The sequence below is a fragment of the Podarcis tiliguerta genome, assembly GCF_965153285.1.
Source record: "Podarcis tiliguerta genome assembly, chromosome: 18".
NCBI classification, from domain to species: Eukaryota; Metazoa; Chordata; class Lepidosauria; order Squamata; family Lacertidae; genus Podarcis; species Podarcis tiliguerta.
In genome coordinates this window covers 8,091,888-8,112,185 of record NC_139551.1, presented here as the reverse complement: position 1 = coordinate 8,112,185, position 20,298 = coordinate 8,091,888, and the positions used below count along the sequence as shown (strand labels likewise).

The 20,298-nt window shown below is 48.8% G+C and overlaps 1 protein-coding gene across 1 annotated transcript; it reads right to left on the bottom strand.

The window, feature by feature from the left end:
• Nucleotides 1-259: 259 nt before the first annotated feature.
• TINCR (TINCR ubiquitin domain containing) lies at nucleotides 260-17,743 on the bottom strand. Its single transcript, XM_083422011.1, has 4 exons — nucleotides 17,178-17,743; nucleotides 10,343-10,419; nucleotides 4,086-4,206; nucleotides 260-919 (listed from the first exon to the last, which is right to left on the bottom strand). The coding sequence occupies exons 1-2, from the start codon at nucleotides 17,486-17,488 to the stop codon at nucleotides 10,395-10,397; spliced, it is 336 nt and encodes a 111-aa protein (XP_083278137.1). The 5' UTR covers nucleotides 17,489-17,743; the 3' UTR covers nucleotides 260-919; nucleotides 4,086-4,206; nucleotides 10,343-10,394.
• Between the last annotated feature and the right edge of the window lie 2,555 nt (nucleotides 17,744-20,298).

The window sequence follows — 20,298 nt, the reverse complement described above, 5'->3', positions numbered from 1 at the left end:
ATTTAAATGTAATAGTGGAAGTAAGAAATGTATATTAAGTGAACAGATTGGAAAATTTTCAGAGGTGATTGATGGAAGTCAAAAAAATAATGGTATAAGATATGAAAATATGTTTAATGATTGTTGAAAATGATACGTTGCAAAAATCAATACAAATTTATAAATATAAATAAAGAAAGAATACATGTGGCCCTCTGGACCTCCCCGTCTGGCCCTCAGAACATTCCCCAGGCCCACAATCCTCATTGCCTTGGCTTCACACCCTCCTCCGTGTTTTTGCCTGGCCAGGCAGGATGCGTCCCTGAAATCTGACCCTGCCTCTCGCTCACCCGGTCAGAGAGGGCAGAGTCTGGGCGTAGAAACTTCATGTGCAATGCAAGCATTGCTCCGCCCCCTTTTTCCTTCTGCCCCCGCCCACCACTGGGCTCCAGCACTGACTGGCAGCCGGCAGGAAGGTTTTCCCGGCGCTGCATGGGTATCGAATTGCAGAATTGACCCTGAGGGTCACCTTGGTCCAACCCCCCCCCCTGCAATGCAGGAATCTAGGCTCTGTGTGTGCTCTAACCACTGAGCAGCACAGCCTCCCCCCAAGGAAGTTGACCTCTGCTCTCCCGGCATGGGTGACTGAAACCCTCTGCCGCCTCCGCCACTGCCACCCCGCCCCTCTCGACTTGAAATCCCGCTTTTCCGGCAGACAGCTGGGCTAGGCTGCCGTGTCTCAACCTGCCTGAAGTATCACCCAGCGCGGAGGCGCCATGAGGGAGTGACTGAAGGCAGAAACTCTTTCTCTCTCTCTCTCAGGTCACCAACTCAGAAAGCCCAAGAGTCATGGATCTGAAGCGCCGTTTTCTGGTTCGGCCAACGCCTCCGTTCCTCTCCGGATCCATCTTTCTTCCCCTCTTCCTCCTCGCTTGGAGACCTGCAATTAGGCAAGGAGCGACAGGGAACACAAAGGGAAAGATTTAGGACTGATAAAAGACAGGGCTTCTTCAAAGCAGCGCCTAGTCAAACTGCAGAACTCCCTCTCCCTTTTTTTAACCAATATATATATATATTGTTTATGCCTATCAAGTTTATAAAGGTAAAGGTAAAGGGACCCCTGACCATTAGGTCCACTCGTGGCCGACTCTGGGGTTGCGGCGCTCATCTCGCTTTACTGGCTGAGGGAGCCTGCATGCAGCTTCCGGGTCATGGGGCCAGCAGGACTAAGCCACTTCTGGCGAACCAGAGCAGCACACGGAAACACCGTTTACCTTCCTGCCAGAGCGGTACCTATTTATCTACTTGCACTTTGAAGCGCTTTTGAACTGCTAGGTGGGCAGGAGCAGGGACCGAGCAACAGGAGCTCACCCCATCACGGGGATTCGAACCGCCGACCTTCTGATCGGCAAGTCCTAGGCTCTGTGGTTTAGCCCACAACGCCACCTGTGATCAAGTTTATACATTTCACTAATTTCGCTATCATTTTAACATTTCAAAACTTGACTTCCTTCCCCCTTTTTCTACGGCCAGTTAAACTTACTTTTAATATCTTCTGCATATCCAAATTGACTTAATTTGATCATTTATGCATCTGCTTTAAATATATACGCTTCTCAAACTGTTATTGCAATAATCCTGCCAATGTCTTTATCTGTTTACTGTTTATCTGCAAATATTCAATAAGCCATTTCCATTTTTTTAAAAAGTTTATCTTGATTTCTTATTCTTCCGGTAAGTTTCGCCATTTCTGCATATTCCGTAAGTTTTTGTATCCATTCTTCCTTTGCTGGGGCTTCTGCTTCTTTCCATTTTCGGGCGAGAAACATTCTTGCCACTGTAAAGGTAAAGGTAAAGGTACCCCTGCCCGTACGGGCCAGTCTTGACAGACTCTAGGGTTGTGCGCCCATCTCACTCAAAGAGGCCGGGGGCCAGCGCTGTCCAGAGACACTTCCGGGTCACGTGGCCAGCGTGACATCGCTGCTCTGGCGAGCCAGAGCCGCACACGGAAACGCCGTTTACCTTCCCGCTAGTAAGCGGTCCCTATTTATCTACTTGCACCCAGGGGTGCTTTCGAACTGCTAGGTTGGCAGGCGCTGGGACCGAACGACGGGAGCGCACCCCGCCGCGGGGATTCGAACCGCCGACCTTTCGATTGGCAAGCCCTAGGCGCTGAGGCTTTTACCCACAGCGCCACCCGCGTCCCTTTTTCTTGCCACTGTAGTCGCATACAATCATACCCTATTTAGCGGCCGGGATCCATTCCGGAGCCCTGGGCCGCTAGCCAAAAAGCGGTTTGCATTTCTGTGCATGTGCAAAGTGCGATTTAGCGTTTCTGTACATGCGCGAGCGGCAAACCCGGAAATGACCCATTCCTGTACTTCTGGGTTTGCCGCAGATGTTTGCCAGAATGGACATTAGACAAAGCGGATGTTCACGGAGGTATTATGTACATGAATAAGTTTCTATACATTTTAGGGAGTTCTGTCCCTATAATTCCCAAAAGAAAAGCTTCTGGGTGTGTGTTTTTTACAAACGTTATTTTAAACATCCTTTTCAATTCATCATACCCGTATTTTTCGCTCTATAAGACGCACCGGACCACAAGACGCACCTAGTTTTTGGAGGAGGAAAACAAGAAAAGAAATATTCTGAATCTCAGAAGCCAGAACAGCAAGAGGGATCGCTGCACAGTGAAAGCAGCAATCCCTCTTGCTGTTCTGGCTTCTGGGATAGCTGCGCAGCCTGCATTCGCTCCATAAGACGCACACACATTTCCCCTTACTTTTTAGGAGGGAAAAAGTGAGTCTTATAGAGCAAAAAATACGGTATATCATTTCCCAGTAAGCTTTAACTTTACCACAAGACCACCCCTCCCAGAACTCCCCCCCGCAGGAGGCAAGGATGACAGCCAGCTTAAGTGGCTCCTGAAGAGAATTGGACCAATTTAAGGAGGAGGAGGAGAGGTTTGTCGCAGAATCATAGAACTGCAGAGCTAGAAGGGACCCCAAGGGCCATCTAGTCCAACCCCCGGCCCCTGCCAATGACTACTAGCCATTGCTTACATTCTTATGGAACCTCCCAGTCCAGTGGCAGTCTATCTGGATCCCTAAGCCAGGGGTCAGCAAACTTTTTCAGCAGGGGGCCGGTCCTCTGTCCCGCAGACCTTGTGGGGGGCCAGACTATATTTTGAAGGGGGGAAATGAATGAATTTCTATGCCCCACAAATAATCCAGAGGTGCATTTTAAATAAAAGGACACATTTTACTCATTTGAAAACATGCTGATTCCCGGACTGTCTGTGGGCCGGATTTAGAAGGCCATTGGGCCTGATCCGGACCCTGGGTCTTAGTTTGCCTACCCATGCCCTAAGCTCTGTCTGTCCACTGTGAGAACAGGATACAGTGGTACCTTGGGTTAAGCACTTAATTCGTTCCAGAGGTCCGTTCTTAACCTGAAACTGTTCTTAACCTGAAGCACCACTTTTGCTAATAGGGCCTCCCGCTGCCGATTTCTGTTCTTCTCCTGAAGCAAAGTTCTTAACCTGAAGCACTATTTCTGGGTTAGTGGAGTCTGTAACCTGAAGCGTATTTAACCTGAAGCGTATGTAACCCGAGGTACCACTGTAATGAAGTAGCTGGGCCACTGGTTTGATCCAGCATGTCCGATTCGAGCTAGTTAGCACATACAGGGTTAAAAATGTGAGAGGCAATGAGGGCGTGGCCAAGCAGGTGTGCAGATGGCGATCATTTAGAAAGAAGAGCTCAGGAAGTTTAAAATAACAATAATATCCTGTCTCAGGTCAGCATCCCCAACTTTGGTGCCAAGTAGGGTGTCACAGAATGTTTACGAACACTCAAATAGCTCTGGGAGAATCATCTGCTGGTCCGGAGGGATGTCACAGAATGCTTAAGAACATTCCAACAGCTCCGGAGGAAGTGTTGCTCGCAGGATGCTGGCGATTAGCAAAATTGCAGGGATGAATTGGGAAAACATCAGGAATGCCGGCAAGGGGGAGGGGAAATGCCACCTATCAGGAGCTCAGGAAAGCTTTCTGTCTGGGTTTGAGAAGGCGTACCTGTTTCTGCTCTCTTTCCACAGCTTACCTTTGGATATCTGCTAGCTGCTGTGATTTGCTCACGTGAGAGATAAAAAAACAACAACACCGTCCTTCTGAATGATGGCGCCATGCCAGGCAGTTCTTCAGCCTCCCAAAGCAAGCATCACCTGCGTTGTTTTTTTAAAAGAAAGGGAGAGATCGTCAGCAGCCGTCAATCAAATAAACGACTGCCAAGAGGGGAGTGGGGTCAGATCAGACCCGTCCCAACAGAGAGAAATTGCCACCGCCTCATATTTATCTCCCAAGGGAAGAAAAAAACAAGAATAACAGAATTAAAAAATTTAAGTAAATCTTTATTGGCCCAGAAATGGAAACAAGAAGAATTACTGACGAAAGAAGAATGGCAGATGAAATTAATGGGCTATGCAGAATTAGATAAGATGACAGGAAGGATTCGAAACCTGCGGGACCAGAGATTCTCAGAAGACTGGAATAAATATGTGAACTATTTGAAAAGCAATTGTAAATTAACAGATTACGCTAGTAGGATTACAGGAAATTTTGTAAGGAGGAAAATATGAAATATCGCAAGGAAGATTATGAAGAGAGTTATTAGTTAAGATCATTAAAAGTAATAGTGAAATTAAGAAATGTAAATTAAGTGGAAAAGATTGGAAAAGTTTCAGATGTGATTGATAGAAGTCAAAAAAATTGTATAAGATATGAAATTGTGTTAAATGATTGCTGAAAATGATAGGTTAAAAAATTAATAAATATATATAAAAATAAGATAGTCTTTCCAGCTAAAATAACTAAATAAATGTAAGTAAATCAGCATGGGTATGATTCCCCAGCTGTGAAGAACCTCCATACTATTGCCTTGGCTGAAAGATTAAAAATAAATAAATACCTAGCAGCTGCCCTGTGGGAGAATCCTTCTCCGCCCCAGCTATTGACTGACATGCTGTGATGTCACAGAATGTTCACAAACATTCCAACGACAGGGAGGGAAGGAAGGGAGAGGTGTGGAATGTTATCAGAGGTCAGGGGTCAGGGGAGCCATGGAAAGATGTACAGGCAAGCTCATCGTTTGGCAGGTGCCATTCAATTGTGAAAGCTCTGCGGACAGTTGTACATTTTAAATGCACATTGTGTCTTGTGTTGCAAACCCCTAAATCTGTTTCCCTGTGGGGGGGCAGGGAGCTGCGGGGGTTGCAATGACCCCCCCAACAGGTCACGCAAGCAGATAATCAATAGCAACCGACCCACCTCGCAGCATTGTCGCAAGGATCACAACCGACAACCTCCCCCGCAAAGGTCTTGTGCAAACGCAAGTTATAATCCTGACATGTTCTTGCAGGGGGGAAAGTCAACCCTCCTGATTAAAAAGCAGAGTTTGCTCCGCTGCCCCTTCTGGAATCGCAACGAGGTGACCTCTTTCCGCCAGCAAGAAAAACACACACACACACACCAAGCAGTTTGCTCAGAAAGCACACAGATAAATAAATTTTGCATATTAGCCAGGGCCATAAGCATCTCTACCACCCCCAAATCTGCGAGGCTGAGTCTTAAGTGAATTTTTATGGCCAACATTATCAACCCCCCAAGGATACCAACATGGAGGAGAGGCTGACTGCTTCTCCCGAACACTGCCAATTATCTGCCAGCGCACTAGGATAAGGGGGCAGGAAGAAAAACACGGTCTTTATGCTGTTTTATTTTGCGTTGGGTGGAAAACCACCAGGACAGAGTCCCGTGCCCCGGATGTTTCCATCAATATTCATGGCTATGACATACAGGTCACCGACTCTGCAAAGGAAAGCATTGTGGCATCTGGAATTAACACACCTCTTTGGCGTGTGGGTTAAAACACAGAGCCTAGGACTTGCCGATCAGAAGGTCGGCGGTTCGAATCCCCGTGATGGGGTGAGCTCCTGTTGCTCGGTCCCTGCTCCTGCCAACCTAGCAGTTCGAAAGCACGTCAAAGTGCAAGTAGATAAATAGGTACCACTCCAGAGGGAAGGTAAACGATGTTTCTGTGCGCTGCTCTGGTTCGCCAGAAGTGGCTTAGTCATGCTGGCCACATGACCCAGAAGCTGTACGCTGGCTCCCTCGGCCAATAAAGCGAGATGAGCACCGCAACCCCAGAGTCGGTCACGACTGGACCTAATGGTCAGGGGTCCCTTTCCCTTTAATATATCATCATCATAATCTTTGCTCTGTCCCCTCCGTGGATCTTTGAGTGTGTTCACTGGGCAGGCGTCTGGATAAACAATAATTATGGTCGCCGGTCATGTGTTGCACCTCTCCTGAGTCAGGACTCAGACACGTTGTGTACAGAAGCAAAGCCTGTTTTTCCAGGGTGACCTGTTTCCCCTTCGTGCCCTCGGTGGATCTTGTCACTGCTAATCTTCCTTTTTTGAGGAAGAGAAAGACCAGTAGACTGGCGGGTGTGCTTTGGTGACAGCTTATTTGCTTTTGCTGCAAATATATCCATGCCCCTCTTTTCCTGCCCTGTTCTCTATTGTACTACCAACCTTACTGTATGCATGTGAAACATGGACCACTTATAAACGCCATCTCCAACTCTTCGGAAGATTCCATCAACGGTGCCTCCGAAAAAATTTACACATCACTTGGGAAGACAGGCGAGCTAATGCCAGTGTACTGGAAGAAGCAAAGATCACCAGTGTTGAAGCAATGATTCTTCAACACCAACTTCGTTGGACTGGTCATGTGGTGCGGATGCCTGATGATCGTCTTCCGAAGCAACTCCTCTATTCCGAACTTTAAAATGGAAAGCGTGATGCTGGTGGTCAACAAAAGAGGCTTAAAGGCTCTCTCCAGGCAAATCTTAAAAAATGTAGTACAGTATAAACACTGAAGACTGGGAAACACTGGCTTGTGAGCGCTCCAAATGGAGAACAGCCTTGACCAAAGGTGTCATGGACTTTGAAGACACTCGAACTCAGGACACAAGGGAGAAATGTGCTAAGAGGAAGGCATGCCTGGCAAATTCACACTGTGATCAACTCCCGCCCAGAAACCAATGTCCCCACTGTGGAAGGACGCGTGGATCCAGAATTGGCCTCCACAGTCACTTATGGACTCACTGATAAAACTGTGTTTATGGAAGACAATCTTACTCGGCTACGAGGGATTGCCAAAGAAGAAGATAAAGAAACACTGTTCTCCCTCTCATTTCACAGAATCATATAATTGTTAGGTTGGAAGGGACCCCAGGGGTCATCTAGCCGAACCCCTTGCAATGCAGGAATTCTGCCCATCTGCTCCGGGGTGGGTTCGAACCTCCAACCTTCTGATCCTAACCACCGCCTCTGTCCAAGTTGCCTGGATGCAGCCCAGGGAAGCACTGAAGGTGTTGGGGGAAGAAGGAGGCCAGAGAGGAGCAGACAGTGGCGGGCGTCCCTTGTCTCCTGCGCTTACTGGTCCTCTCCTTGGGGTCCATAATAATAATAATAATAATAATAATAATAATAATAATTTATTTATATACCCCGCCCTTCCCGGTTCAAAAACCGGGCTCCGGGCGGCTAACAAGAAATTTAAAACACTTAATTGTAAAAGCAGCATAAAATACAGTATAAAAACATGAATAACAATAAAATTCAAAATTCAGAAATCAATTTAGGGGAAATAAGCATTAGATAATCCCCAGGGCTAGCTGGCTGAATTGGTCCTACTTAGGCCAGCGAGGAGGCCAGGGGAGAATTAGCTGTGGGGTCTCAGAGCGGGTGATCTTCATATAAGGAGAGGGAAGAGAAGGGAAATAAAAGATCAGGCTGAATTCAAATTAAAGGCCAGGCGGAATAGCTCTGTCCAACAAAGGTCCGTATAGTTAAAGCTCTGGTTTCCCCACTAGTGATGAATGGAAGTGAGAGCTGGACCATAAAGAAAGCTGATCGCCAAAGAATGGATGCTTTTGAATGATTGTGCTGGAGGAGACTCTTGACAGTCCCATGGACTGCAAGAAGATCCAACCTCTCCATTCTGAAGGAAATCAGCCCTGAGTGCTCACTGGAAGGACAGATCCTGAAGCTGAGGCTCCAAGACTTTGGCCACCTCATGAGAAGAGAAGACTCCCTGGAAAAGACCCTGATGTTGGGAAAGATGGAGGGCGCAAGGAGAAGGGGACGACAGAGGACGAGATGGTTGGATAGTGTTCTTGAAGCTACCAGCATGAGTCTGACCAAACTGGGGGAGGCAGTGGAAGACAGGAGTGCCTGGCGTTCTCTGGTCCATGGGGTCACGAAGAGTCGGACATGACTAAACGACTAAACAACAACACAGGTGCAGAAGGAAGTTAAATTCTGAAGGGCCCTGGTCTCTTGGGACAGGGCATTCCAGCAGGTCGGAGCCACCACTGAGAAGGTCCTGGCCCTGGTGGAGGATAGTCTGACTTCCTTAGGGCCCGGGACCTCTAAACTATGGTTATTCATGGACCTTAAGGTCCTCTGTGGGGCAGACCAGGAGAGGCGGTCCTGTAGATACGAGGGCCCTATCCGCCCCCCCCCCCCATTTCAATCCATGCTGGGCCCTGCTTAGCTTTGCGAACACATTTGGCAGTTTTCCTTCTGTGTGCCACATGTGCACACCTATTAAACGGCAAACACACAAGAGGCAGAATCCAACCACCAGGTAGACATGTAACTGTTGGCAAGCAACCAAGGAAACAGGGGCAGCTCGCAGACCCCCAGCAGACTCCAGCCCACCAGTTGGTGCAGCATGAATCTGCGACCTGAGCTTCAGAAGCTGGGGCACGCTACTCAGCAGAGTAAACGCTGCACAAATGGAAGTGGCAGGAAAGGCTGTGTGAGCATATTTACAAGCAGTTTATTCAGCGTAGTAAAGGGACCCTTGAACATTAGGTCCAGTCGTGGCCGACTCTGGGGTTGCGGCGCTCATCTCGCTTTATTGGCCGAGGGAGCCGGCGTACAGCTTCCGGGTCATGTGGCCAGCAGGACTAAGCCGCTTCTGGCGAACCAGAGCAGTGCACGGAAACGCCGTTTACCTTCCCACCGGAGTGGTACCTATTTATCTACTTGCACTTTGACGTGCTTTTGAACTGCTAGGTTGGCAGGAGCAGGGACCAAGCAACGGGAGCTCATCCCGTCATTGCGGGGATTCGAACTGCCGACCTTCTGATTGGCAAGCCCTAGGATCTGTGGTTTAACCCACAGCGCCACCCGCATCCCTTGCTTATTCAGCGTACAGCAGGACAAAAGGAAACATGTCTGACCTCCTTCGTGTCCAAAGCAAAACGGCAAAAGCAAAAGCTGTACCCAAACGGAAGTTCCCAGCAAGCTGTGCTGGAGTGTAAACAGGCACGTGACACACAACTATCATGCCTGTTCCTTAAGGTGGAACGGAATATCCTAACAGTAACTTCTTGAGATCTGGAAGGAGCTAAACTCTGAAGGACAATAAGGCCTGTAAATGGGTGGAGCAGTGGAATAGGAATATAAGAAGCTGCTTTATATCCCTAGCCAGACCACCGGTCCCTCTCACCCAGGAATCATCTAGTGCCAGGCATGGCCAAACTTGGCCCTCCAGCTGTTTGGGGACTACAGTTCCCATCATCCCTGACCACTGGTCCTGTTAGGTAGGGGTGATGGGAGTTGTAGTGCCAAAACACCTGGAGGTGTTTGCCTATGCCTGGGCTAAACCTCCAGGTCTGCCCTGAAGCCTCCAGGTTTTCTTGGCAGGTGGAGGGCCTGAGTTTTCAGGCGGGTGAAGGAGCCTCTGGTGGTAAAAAGAAAAATAAGCAACAACAATGACTGTTGATGCAGCTTGAAAGCTTCAGCCTGGCAGAAGCGGTCTGCAAATTCTCACGTAGACACTCGGGGGTGGGGGGGTCTTCCTTCTTCTGCCCCCCTCTCCTAATTGATCTCCATCTCCAGGGTTTGCCTCTGTGCCATCCCATGGCATAGATAGCCCATGAGCTTGCATGCATGCATGCCCTCCAACATTTTTCTGATGAACACCGCAGGGCAGACCAGGATCAAATCAGAAACCTAGGTAGCTTCTGTTATTCCTGGACCGTCCCTGGAAAATAGGGACATTTGGAGAGCCTCAGCTTGCCCCTGGCGATATGACTGTGGCAGCCCTTGGAGACGGAGGTTAATTGGGTAGTTGGGTAGTAGCAAAGGGCAGGACTAGCCCCCCCCCCCCCCCGTTTCTCATATATATAGCCCAACCCCCCTGCAATGCAGCTGTCCCAAGCAGGTATCGAACCTGCAACCTTGGCGTTCATTGGCAGGACGCTCTAACCAACTGGCTTACCTGGAGATGCCTGGGCTTGAACCTGGGACCTTCTGAGTACAAGGCAGATATCCTACCATTCATCTACGGCCTTTCCCCTAAAAATAGAAAGAGAGATTCTAGTCCTCAAGGTTCCGGATCAGGGCCTGATTTAAACAGAAACACAGGAAGCTGAGTTACACCACGGCAAACTATAGTCCGCTTACCTCTGTAGTACCGCCTGCGCCAAGAATGGGTTACCGGTTGCCCTCCAGATGCTGCCGGACTCCCAATCCTATCAGGCTCAGCCAACATGGCCAGCGGCGGAGGACAATAGGAACTGTAGCTTAAGAGGACATACCCAACACATGGCAGAAGTCACAGGTGACCCTGCAATCCTAACCGCATCTACTCAGAAGTAAGACCTGGTGACAATTTTTGATGGAGCTTACTCCAAAGGTCGGGACGCGGATGGCCTAAGGCTTGCCGATCAAAAGGTCAGCGGTTCGAATCCCCGCGGCGGGGTGCGCTCCCGTTGTTCGGTCCCAGCGCCTGCCAACCTAGCAGTTCGAAAGCACTCCCGGGTGCAAGTAGATAAATAGGGACCGCTTACTAGCAGGAAGGTAAACGGCGTTTCCGTGTGCAGCTCTGGCTCGCCAGAGCAGCAATGTCACGCTGGCCACATGACCCGGAAGTGTCTCCAGACAGCGCTGGCCCCCGGCCTCTTGAGTGAGATGGGCGCACTCAAGAGTCTGTCAAGACTGGCCCGTATGGGCAGGGGTACCTTTACCTTTACCTTTAAGCAGGGTTAGGTGTTTTGGATCAGGTTAGCCATATTGATTTATATGCTGTTGGTGGATTATTGTCATTGTCTTGTTGGGCTGTGTACGTGATAAAGGGGAGCCATACTGGGGTGAAGGTGTCTTCTTCTGTTTGTCCCCATGTCAGTTTCAGCTTATTGGTTAATTTTTCTAGTAGGGCTGTTTCCCATACTATTTGGTACCATTGGTCCATGCTTACTCCTGACAGGTCTCTCCAGTTATGGTGTTTCTGGCTGCTGAAAGTAGGTGGGTAATGAGCGCTTTGTGGTGTAAATGGGCATTGTTGTCTTGGAAGATGTTTAGTAGGGCCAATTTTGGGGTGATGTCTAATACTTGCGTAGTTATTTCACATATTTCTCGTGTGGCTGTTGTCCAGAATAGTTGGATTTTGGGACACTCCCACCACATGTGGAGGTATGTGCCTGTGGAGGTGCACCCTCTCCAGCATTTTGGTGAGATTCCTGGGCGTATTAGCGCTCGTTTTCTTGGTGTTAGGTACCACCTGTAGGTGAGTTTCAGAGTGAGTTCTTTTCTTTTCATTGATATGGATTTAAAGGGGGGTTTAGACCACATTCTGGTCCATTGAGTGGGGTTAATCTCATAGCCTATGTCTTTCTCCCATTGTTTTTTGGCTGAATTTGTATACCGCCCTATACCCATAGATCTCAGGGCGGTCCACGTTATAAAAATTGAGGTTTTCCTGATTATAATTCTGGCGCTTCGTGTTGTGCAGCTGTGGCTTTGGAGGCCAATATGCCAGCATGCAAAGCTAAATTTCATCTACATGGTATGACACAACAGGAATGCCATCGGACCATGTCACCATTCTCCAACCCTCTTGGCCCATGTGTGCTTCCTTTGCCCCATGAGTCTGCCACAGAAAGAGTGGGAAAGAACCATAGGCCAGTAAGGTATAGGTAAAGGGACCCCTAACCATTAGGTCCACTCGTGGCCGACTCTGGGGTTGTGGCGCTCATCTCGCTTTATTGGCCGAGGGAGCCTGCATGCAGCTTCCGGGTCATGTGGCCAGCATGACTAAGCCTCTTCTGGCAAACCAGAGCAGCGCACGGAAACGCCGTTTACCTTACCGTCGGAGCGGTACCTATTTATCTACTTGTGCTGGCGTGCTTTCGAACTGCTAGGTTGGCAGGAGCAGGGACCGAGCAATGGGAGCTCACCCCATCGCGGGGATTTGAACCGCCGACCTTCTGACCAGCAAGCCCTAGGCTCTGTGGTTTAGACCACAGCGCCACCCACGTCCCCGTATAGGCCAGTATATTGCCCCAAATTTCACCGCTTTGCCCCTGCAATTTTCCACGTTAAAGGTGCTGCAAGGAGTTGTGGGTTTGTTTGTTTTCTGGGATCAAGTAACACAGAAATGAGCGTGAATCATGGGCTATATTCCATTCGTTTCCCAGAAGCGACTTCTACATCGTAGAAACACATCGACTGTAACGCAGAAATGAACAGTTAGGAAAATGCAGGGGAAATGGAATGAACGGCCATGTGAAGGCAGCCCAGATCCCATTTACCTGGGAGCAAGGTTCATTGAACTCAACAGGACCTACTTCTGAGAAGACATGGTTAAGACTGTGCAGTTAAATGTGGATTTATCCAACCAGTTTCTACCCAGGCAGGGTCTAGCCATTGAAAGGAATAGATCTAAACCAGAGGTGCTCAGTCATTCCGATGGGTCTACTCCAAGCAGGACTTAACTGTTAGCAAGAAATCCAGTGGTGTGGTGTGGCTATTCTAAGGTTTTGAGCAGAGAGCTAGAAGTTTTTGTCCACATCTAAGCATAGTGATCCGTTCTGGTTTCCAAGGATACCTCCAGGACTCCAGGCATAGTGGCATTGGCACATTCAAAGGCACCCTTCATTTATTAACTAGAGAAGCTATCATCATCCTCACATGTGGTGTGATTGCATTATTGGGAGGCATATGCACATTGAAGGTAAAGGGACCCCTGACCGTTAGGTTCAGTCGTGACCGACTCTGGGGTTGCGGCGCTCATCTCGCTTTATTGGCCGAGGGAGCCGGCGTACAGCTTCCGGGTCATGTGGCCAGGAGGACTAAGCCGCTTCTGGCGAACCAGAGCAGCGCACGGAAACGCCGTTTACCTTCCCGCCGAAGCGGTACCTATTTATCTACTTGCACTTTGACGCACTTTCAAACTGCTAGGTTGGCAGGAGCAGGGACCGAGCAACAGGAGCTCACCCCGTCGCGGGGATTCGAACCGCCGACCTTCTGATTAGCAAGTCCTAGGCTCTGTGGTTTAACCCACAGTGCCACCCGCGTCCCTTATATGTGCATTACGAAGACAATAAACGGAGCTTGATCCAGGTTTTGCTCACAGCAATTTCGCATCCTCAAGGACAGGGTGTGAGACAAGGCTCTGTGTGCCCAAGATTTGCTACTGTGGCTGCATCCACAAGGCAGAATATTGCTTTTCCTCCTAACAGTTTCCCTAACTGCTATGGTAATTTCCACATTGGATCCAGACTTCCACACAATGTAAGAGGCACTCCCGGAAAACCCATGCGTCTTCGCGCCTGTTTAGTGCTCTTTCCCCCCATTATTCAGTTCCCTGTTATAGTTGACCCACTTCTGGAAATCTAGCAAAATAAAGTGGTACCTCGGGTTAAGTACTTAATTCGTTCCGGAGGTGCGTTCTTAACCTGAAACTGTTCTTAACCTGAAGCACCACTTTGGCTAATGGGGCCTCCCGCTGCTGCCGCGCCGCTGGAGCACGATTTCTGTTCTCATCCTGAAGCAAAGTTCTTAACCTGAAGCACTATTTCTGGGTTGGCGGAGTCTGTAACCTGAAGCGTATGTAACCTGAAGCGTGTGCAACCCGAGGTACCACTGTATAATGGATGTTTAGCACGCTCCTGGCTTCCGTGAAAAGCCTGTTGCAGCCCCCTTTAAGCGGGAGCAAAGGGTATATCGGCCAAAATTCCGCAGGAACTGCAGCGTGAAATGAACATTAGAAAACAAGACGGATAGGGAAAGTCGTAGAATATTCCCCCACATCCGAATGCAACACACAGCCAGTGTACACAGCAACGATGGCAAACCTACGGGCCTCCAGATTCTTGTTGAACTCCAATTCCCATCATCCCCGACAGCTGGGGTTGATGGGAACTGTAGTCCTCCGACATGTGGAAAGTCACAGGTGTCCTGCAGCCCCGTGATCACAGAACCCTAAGAGTTGGAAGGGCCCGCGAGGGTCATCTAGCCCAACCCCTTGCAAGGCCGCAATCTATTGCCCTACATGGGACTCGAACCCACAACCGTAAGAGTCTCATGCTCTACTGACTGAGTGATGTGCAGTATCACTGGGGTAGTGGCACCCGCCCTGTGGAACGCCCTCCCATCAGATGTCAAGGAAGTAAACAACTATCTGACTTTTAGAAGACATCTGAAGGTGTTCAGGGAAGTTTTTCATGTTTGGAGTTTTATTCTGTTTTTAGTCCTCTGTTGGAAGCTGCCCAGAGTTGCTGGGGAAACCCAGCCAGATGGGCAGGGTATGACGACTATTATTATTATTATTATTATTATTATTATTATTATTATTTTCTAGATAGTCTTTGCGTATCCAGAACAATGACAGGCAAATGCAAAAACAGCACAGCTTGAATTTTGAATTCCACCACCTCCAGTAACCCTCCATTCACTGGGTCAAATCCTGCTCTGCCTTTGCCCTCTGCTCCCAGCTTGCTCTGACCCTCAAGGGTGTCTTTGCACTCACCTGAGCAAAGAGGACTTTGGCTCCTTATTTATTTAGCCGCAGAGGAAACAGCACCAAGGGGATGGCTATACATAAAGGCATATGCAAAGTGGACTCTCCTCCACTGGAGGTTTTGAAGCAGAGGTTGGGAATTCTTTCCCGGCGATTCCAGCCTTGCGGGGGCTGGACTAGAGGACCTCTGGGGTCCCCAGATTCTACGGTACGTCTTTTTTATGCAAATAATGCTCTCTGCTCTTCCCCCAAAACCAGGCGGCGTGCAAAAACGGCCAGCTAAAGAGCAGGCTTTTTGCTGTGTTTTTAAAACGAGTTCGATCAACATTTCTGCAGTTTCCCCTGAATTAAGCCCAGAGTTGTAGAAACTTAGGAAGCTGCCTTATGCAGGCTCAGCCATGCTTGCACTGACTGGCAGAGGCCTGAAGCTGGCATTTCCTGCATGCAAATGAGGCGCTCAATGGCTGAACTGATGTCCTTTCTTTCCATGCAAAGCAAGATTCTAGTCCTCATCGATTCAAACCAAAAGGGCTGACTGAGACGAGTGCATAGGAAAGTGCCTGATACAAAGGTTTGCTCCACTTACCTACACTGACTGGCAGCATCTCTCCAGCATTTTGGGCAGAGATCCCTTTCTCTGTTTTTTAATGAAATCATTTTTATTGGTTTTACAAATACTAAGTAGAAATAAACAGATACCGTATTTTTCGCTCTATAAGACGCACCAGACCATAAGACGCACCTAGTTTTTGGAGGAGGAAAACAAGAAAAAAAATATTCTGAATCTCAGAAGCCAGAACAGCAAGAGGGATAGCTGGGCAGTGAAAGCAGCAATCCCTCTTGCTGTTCTGGCTTCTGGCATAGCTGTGCAGCCTGCATTCACTCCATAAGACGCACACACATTTCCCCTTACTTTTTAGGAGGGAAAAAGTGAGCCTTATAGAGCAAAAAATACGGTATTTGTTTTTTAAAAAACTATATAAAGATTCTCTGAATCTTGGGACTTCCCCCCATCCCCTCCATAAGTCCCGTTTTAAACATCTACTACTGCATATTCAAGCACGCGGGTGGCACTGTGGCTTAGACCACAGAGCCTAGGACTTGCCGATCAGAAGGTTGGCGGTTCGAATCCCCGTGACAGGGTGAGCTCCCGTTGTTCATTCCCTGCTCCTGCCAACCTAGCAGTTCGAAAGTGCACCAGCGCAAGGAGATAAATAGGTACCGCTCTGGCGGGAAGGTAAACGGCGTTTCCCTGCGCTGCTCTGGTTCGCCAGAAGCGGCTCAGTCATGCTGGCCACATGACCCGGAAGCTGTACGCCGGCTCCCTCGGCCAATAAAGCGAGATGAGCGCTGCAAGCCCAGAGTCGGCCACAACTGGACCTAATGGTCAGGGGTCCCTTTACCTTTTTACTGCATATTCATCCATCCTCCAATTTCTATATCCAACCATATTATCCATGGTATTTTTTACACTACAAGTGAAATCAAAATCCTGCTTTTGTTTCCATCTGCTTACAGCAGCCTCCTAAATAACTTATAAATTACAGTGGTACCTCGGGTTACATACGCTTCAGGTTACATACGCCAGTGCAAGCAGATAAATAGGTACCGCTCCGGCGGGAAGGTAACACACAGGTTACACACAGGTTACACACAGGTAACACACAGGTTACACACTCCGCTAACCCAGAAATAGTACTTCAGGTTAAGAACTTTGATTCAGGATGAGAACAGAAATCGTGCTCCGGCGGCGCGGCAGCAGCAGGAGGCCCCATTAGCTAAAGTTGTGCTTCAAGTTAAAAACAGTTTCAGGTTAAGTACGGACCTCCGGAACGAATTAAGTACTTAACCTGAGGTATCACTGTATTCCCATTCTTCTATCAAGTTTTTGTCCTCTTGCTTTCTGAGTTTTCCAGTCAGCTTTGCCTTCTCGGCATAGTCCATCAGCTTACTCGGGAGTTGAAACTGGGAACCTCCATCTCCCTAAAACAGCCCTTCTCAACCTGTGGGTCCCCAGATGTTGTTGAACTACAACTCCCATCACCCCTAGCTAGCAAGGCTCAGGGATGATGGGAGTTGTAGTCCAACAACATATGGGGACCCACAGGTTGAGAACCGCTCCCCTAAAAGCAGATGCTCTCCCACTCAACTACATCTCAGCCCAAGAGACAGCAGCTGTGATTCCCTTGCATTGCCGGGGGTTGGTCTGGATGACCTTTTGGGGTCCCTTCCAACTCCCCAGCTCCCCAAACCAACCCAACCTTCCTAAGCATCTGGCTAAGCTTGGCTGAGGAGCGATGCCCAGGGAACCCACCTCTTGTCGCTGATGAGCAGGAGGACGGACCCGTTCTGGATCTTGGCCTCCTTCACCGTCTCGTGCTCCTCGATCACCCGGGCGTTGTAGAAGAAGGTCTTCTTCCACGAGGTCACCCCTTCCCGCACCAGGTGAGCCCTCAGGTCCATCATGGTGTCGGTGGGCCTCACCGTCAGAGGCAGCAGGAGGTCCTCATCGGCTAGGTGGACCTTAATGTGGTACTTCTTCCACCGGGACAGACTCCTCCGCAGGGTCTCCATCGCCTCCGGCTCGGCGAGAGAGGCAGGCGAGAGAGAGGCCAGCGAAAGCATGAAGCCGAGAGCAGGGAGGCCAGCAACTCCCAGGGAGGTTTCGGAAAGGGAACGCCAGCCTGCCAAGCTGGACAAACCGGTCCCGGCTCGAGCCCGTCGGGTGGCATGTTTCGCATTCCAAGGCAAGATCTCGCCCTGTCTCCCGTCCCAAGGAGCGCAGAGGCAGAGATCAGGGGCTTGGCGTGCGTCACGATATGGGGAGGCCTATCACCGCCACTTATTTCATAGAATTGCAGCATCGCAGAACGGGAAGGGACCACACGGGCTATCCAGCCCACCCCCCTGAAAAGCAAAGGTTTTTCACCCAACTCGGGGCTTGAACCCACAACCCTGAGATTAAGAGTCTCTGCTCCACCCCAGAGCTTTCCAAACGTTTCGTGCTGGAGACGCACTTTTTTATTTCATTTTTATTAAATTTTCTGTTTTACATTTCAGAATATTCATTTAAACAATCTTAAAATGACTTCCCTCCTTCTCTTTCCATAGTTTGTTCTGCATAACATAAAGCCCTGCATATTTTACAGAAACTATACCATTCAGTATTCCATTATTGCATCCATCATAACTTATTTACACTGTTGAATTTATCTTAATGCTGCCAGTGTTTTTAGTTGTACACATTTATTTCCCATATATTTGATAAACGTTTTCCAACCTTCTCTAAACCTATGTTCTTCTTGTTCTCTTATTCTATATGTTAAGTCTGCAAGCTGCGCATATTCCGTCAGATTAAGTTGCCATTCTTCTTTGGTTGGGACCTCGCTCGTTTTCCATTTGGGGGGGCTAGCAAAACAAGTTGTTGCATACATAAATAACCTCTTCTGACACCTGGGAATTTTTACCCTTCTACAAGTCCACCAAAAGCAAAGATATTTCACCCAACTCGGGGCTTGAACCCACAACCCTGTGATTAAGAGTGTCTCCTCTACTGCAGAGCTTCCCCAACTTATCACATTGGTGACACACTTTTTAAAGACATGCATCATTTTGCAACACGGTAATTCGGAGACATCACCTTGCCAACAAAGGTCCGCCTCTTTGTGACCCCCTGGACCAGAGCACGCCAGGCCCTCCTGTCTTCCACTGCCTCCCGCAGTTTGGTCAGACTCATGCTGGTAGCTTCGAGAACACTGTCCCACCATCTCGTCCTCTGTCGTCCCCTTCTCCTTGTGCCCTCCATCTTTCCCAACATCAGGGTCTTTTCCAGGGAGTCTTCTCTTCTCATGAGGTGGCCAAAGTCTTGGAGCCTCAGCTTCAGGATCTGTCCTTCCAGTGAGCACTCAGGGCTGATTTCCTTCAGAATGGAGAGGTTTGATCATCTTGCAGTCCATGGGACTCTCAAGAGTCTCCTCCAGCACCAGAATTCAAAAGCATCCATTCTTCAACGATCAGCCTTCTTGATGGTCCAGCTCTCACTTCCATCCATCACTACTGGGAAAACCAGAGCTTTAACTATACGGACCTTTGTTGTCAAGGTGATGTCTCTGCTTTTTAAGATGCTGTCTAGGTTTGTCATTGCTTTTCTCCCAAGAAGCAGGCGTCTTTAAATTTCATGGCTGCTGTCACCATCTGCGGTGATCATGGAGCCCAAGAAAGTAAAATCTCTCACTGCCTCCATTTCTCCCCCTTCTATTTGCCAGGAGGTGATGGGACCAGTGGCCATGATCTTCGTTTTTTTTGATGTTGAGCTTCAAACCATATTTTGCGCTCTCCTCTTTCACCCTCATCAAAAGTAATGACTCCAAAAGTAATGACTCTATGGGTTTTACTCTGAGGATAACAACGCAGAGGATCTGTAGTTGCAAGCGGCAAAACTTGGGAAGCAAACACAATCCCCGTAATATTTCACAGACACCAAACACAGTAGGCGAAATAATCTGTTCTCCTCATCAAGGGCGAAACCTTTGGGATAAACAGACTCCCTGCAAAAACTACAACAATACAAAGATAGATTTCTGAACATTCTCAGCTGTTCTTCAAGCGAGGCTGTGAAAGGAAGGGCACCCTTTTTTTACGCTGCGAAGGCTTGTTTCAGTTTGGCTGCGCTTCCAAAATATGCAACAAACACAGAGGAACTGTTAAAAGATGTTGCCGTTTTCCCTTCAGGTAAGAAACCCAGGTTTCTGAAAGCATATCCACAGGGCACCTCCACAGAGGCGCACATTTTGTCATCAATTTGCTTTACACTGTGCCGCCAACGTAGACCGGAAATGTAGGCAGGGCTCTGCACCCAAGGAGCTTACAAATTAAGACAAGACAGCAGGGAAACAGAAGGAGGGAGGCGAAATGCGACGCTGACTGCAGGTTTGTGGGTGTTCTGGGCAAAGGGTCTTCAGATAGCTCTTTGTAGGCCTGGTGGAGACGAAGGACATAAGACTAGCCTGTTGGATCAGGTCAACGGCTAGGGATGGGCCGCCCACCCGTGAGGCAAGTTGAGACGACCGCTTCAGGCAGCGCCTCAGAAGAGAAGCAGGAGATAAAGCCAGTGGCGGTCAGAGGGTTGAACCCTCTGACCTGGAGAGTGTCAGCATCGCCCTTGAGCCAGTGCCACTAACTGGACTCATCCACTTCAGCCCCGACTGGGCTAGGCGAGCTGGGTAGCACTTCCAGAGACCACCTTCTGCACAGGAACAGGTCAAAGTGCTGTGGACTCACAGCTTAGAGTTTGAGCACCGGATTCACTTCCACAAGTAGACAGTCGTCGCACAGCTGAGTCCAGCAGAGTATATAAACAACTCGGAGAGCAGCTCTGTAGAATATCTTCTTTATTCTATCTACAACTATTATACAACTATATACAGAGCTAAATG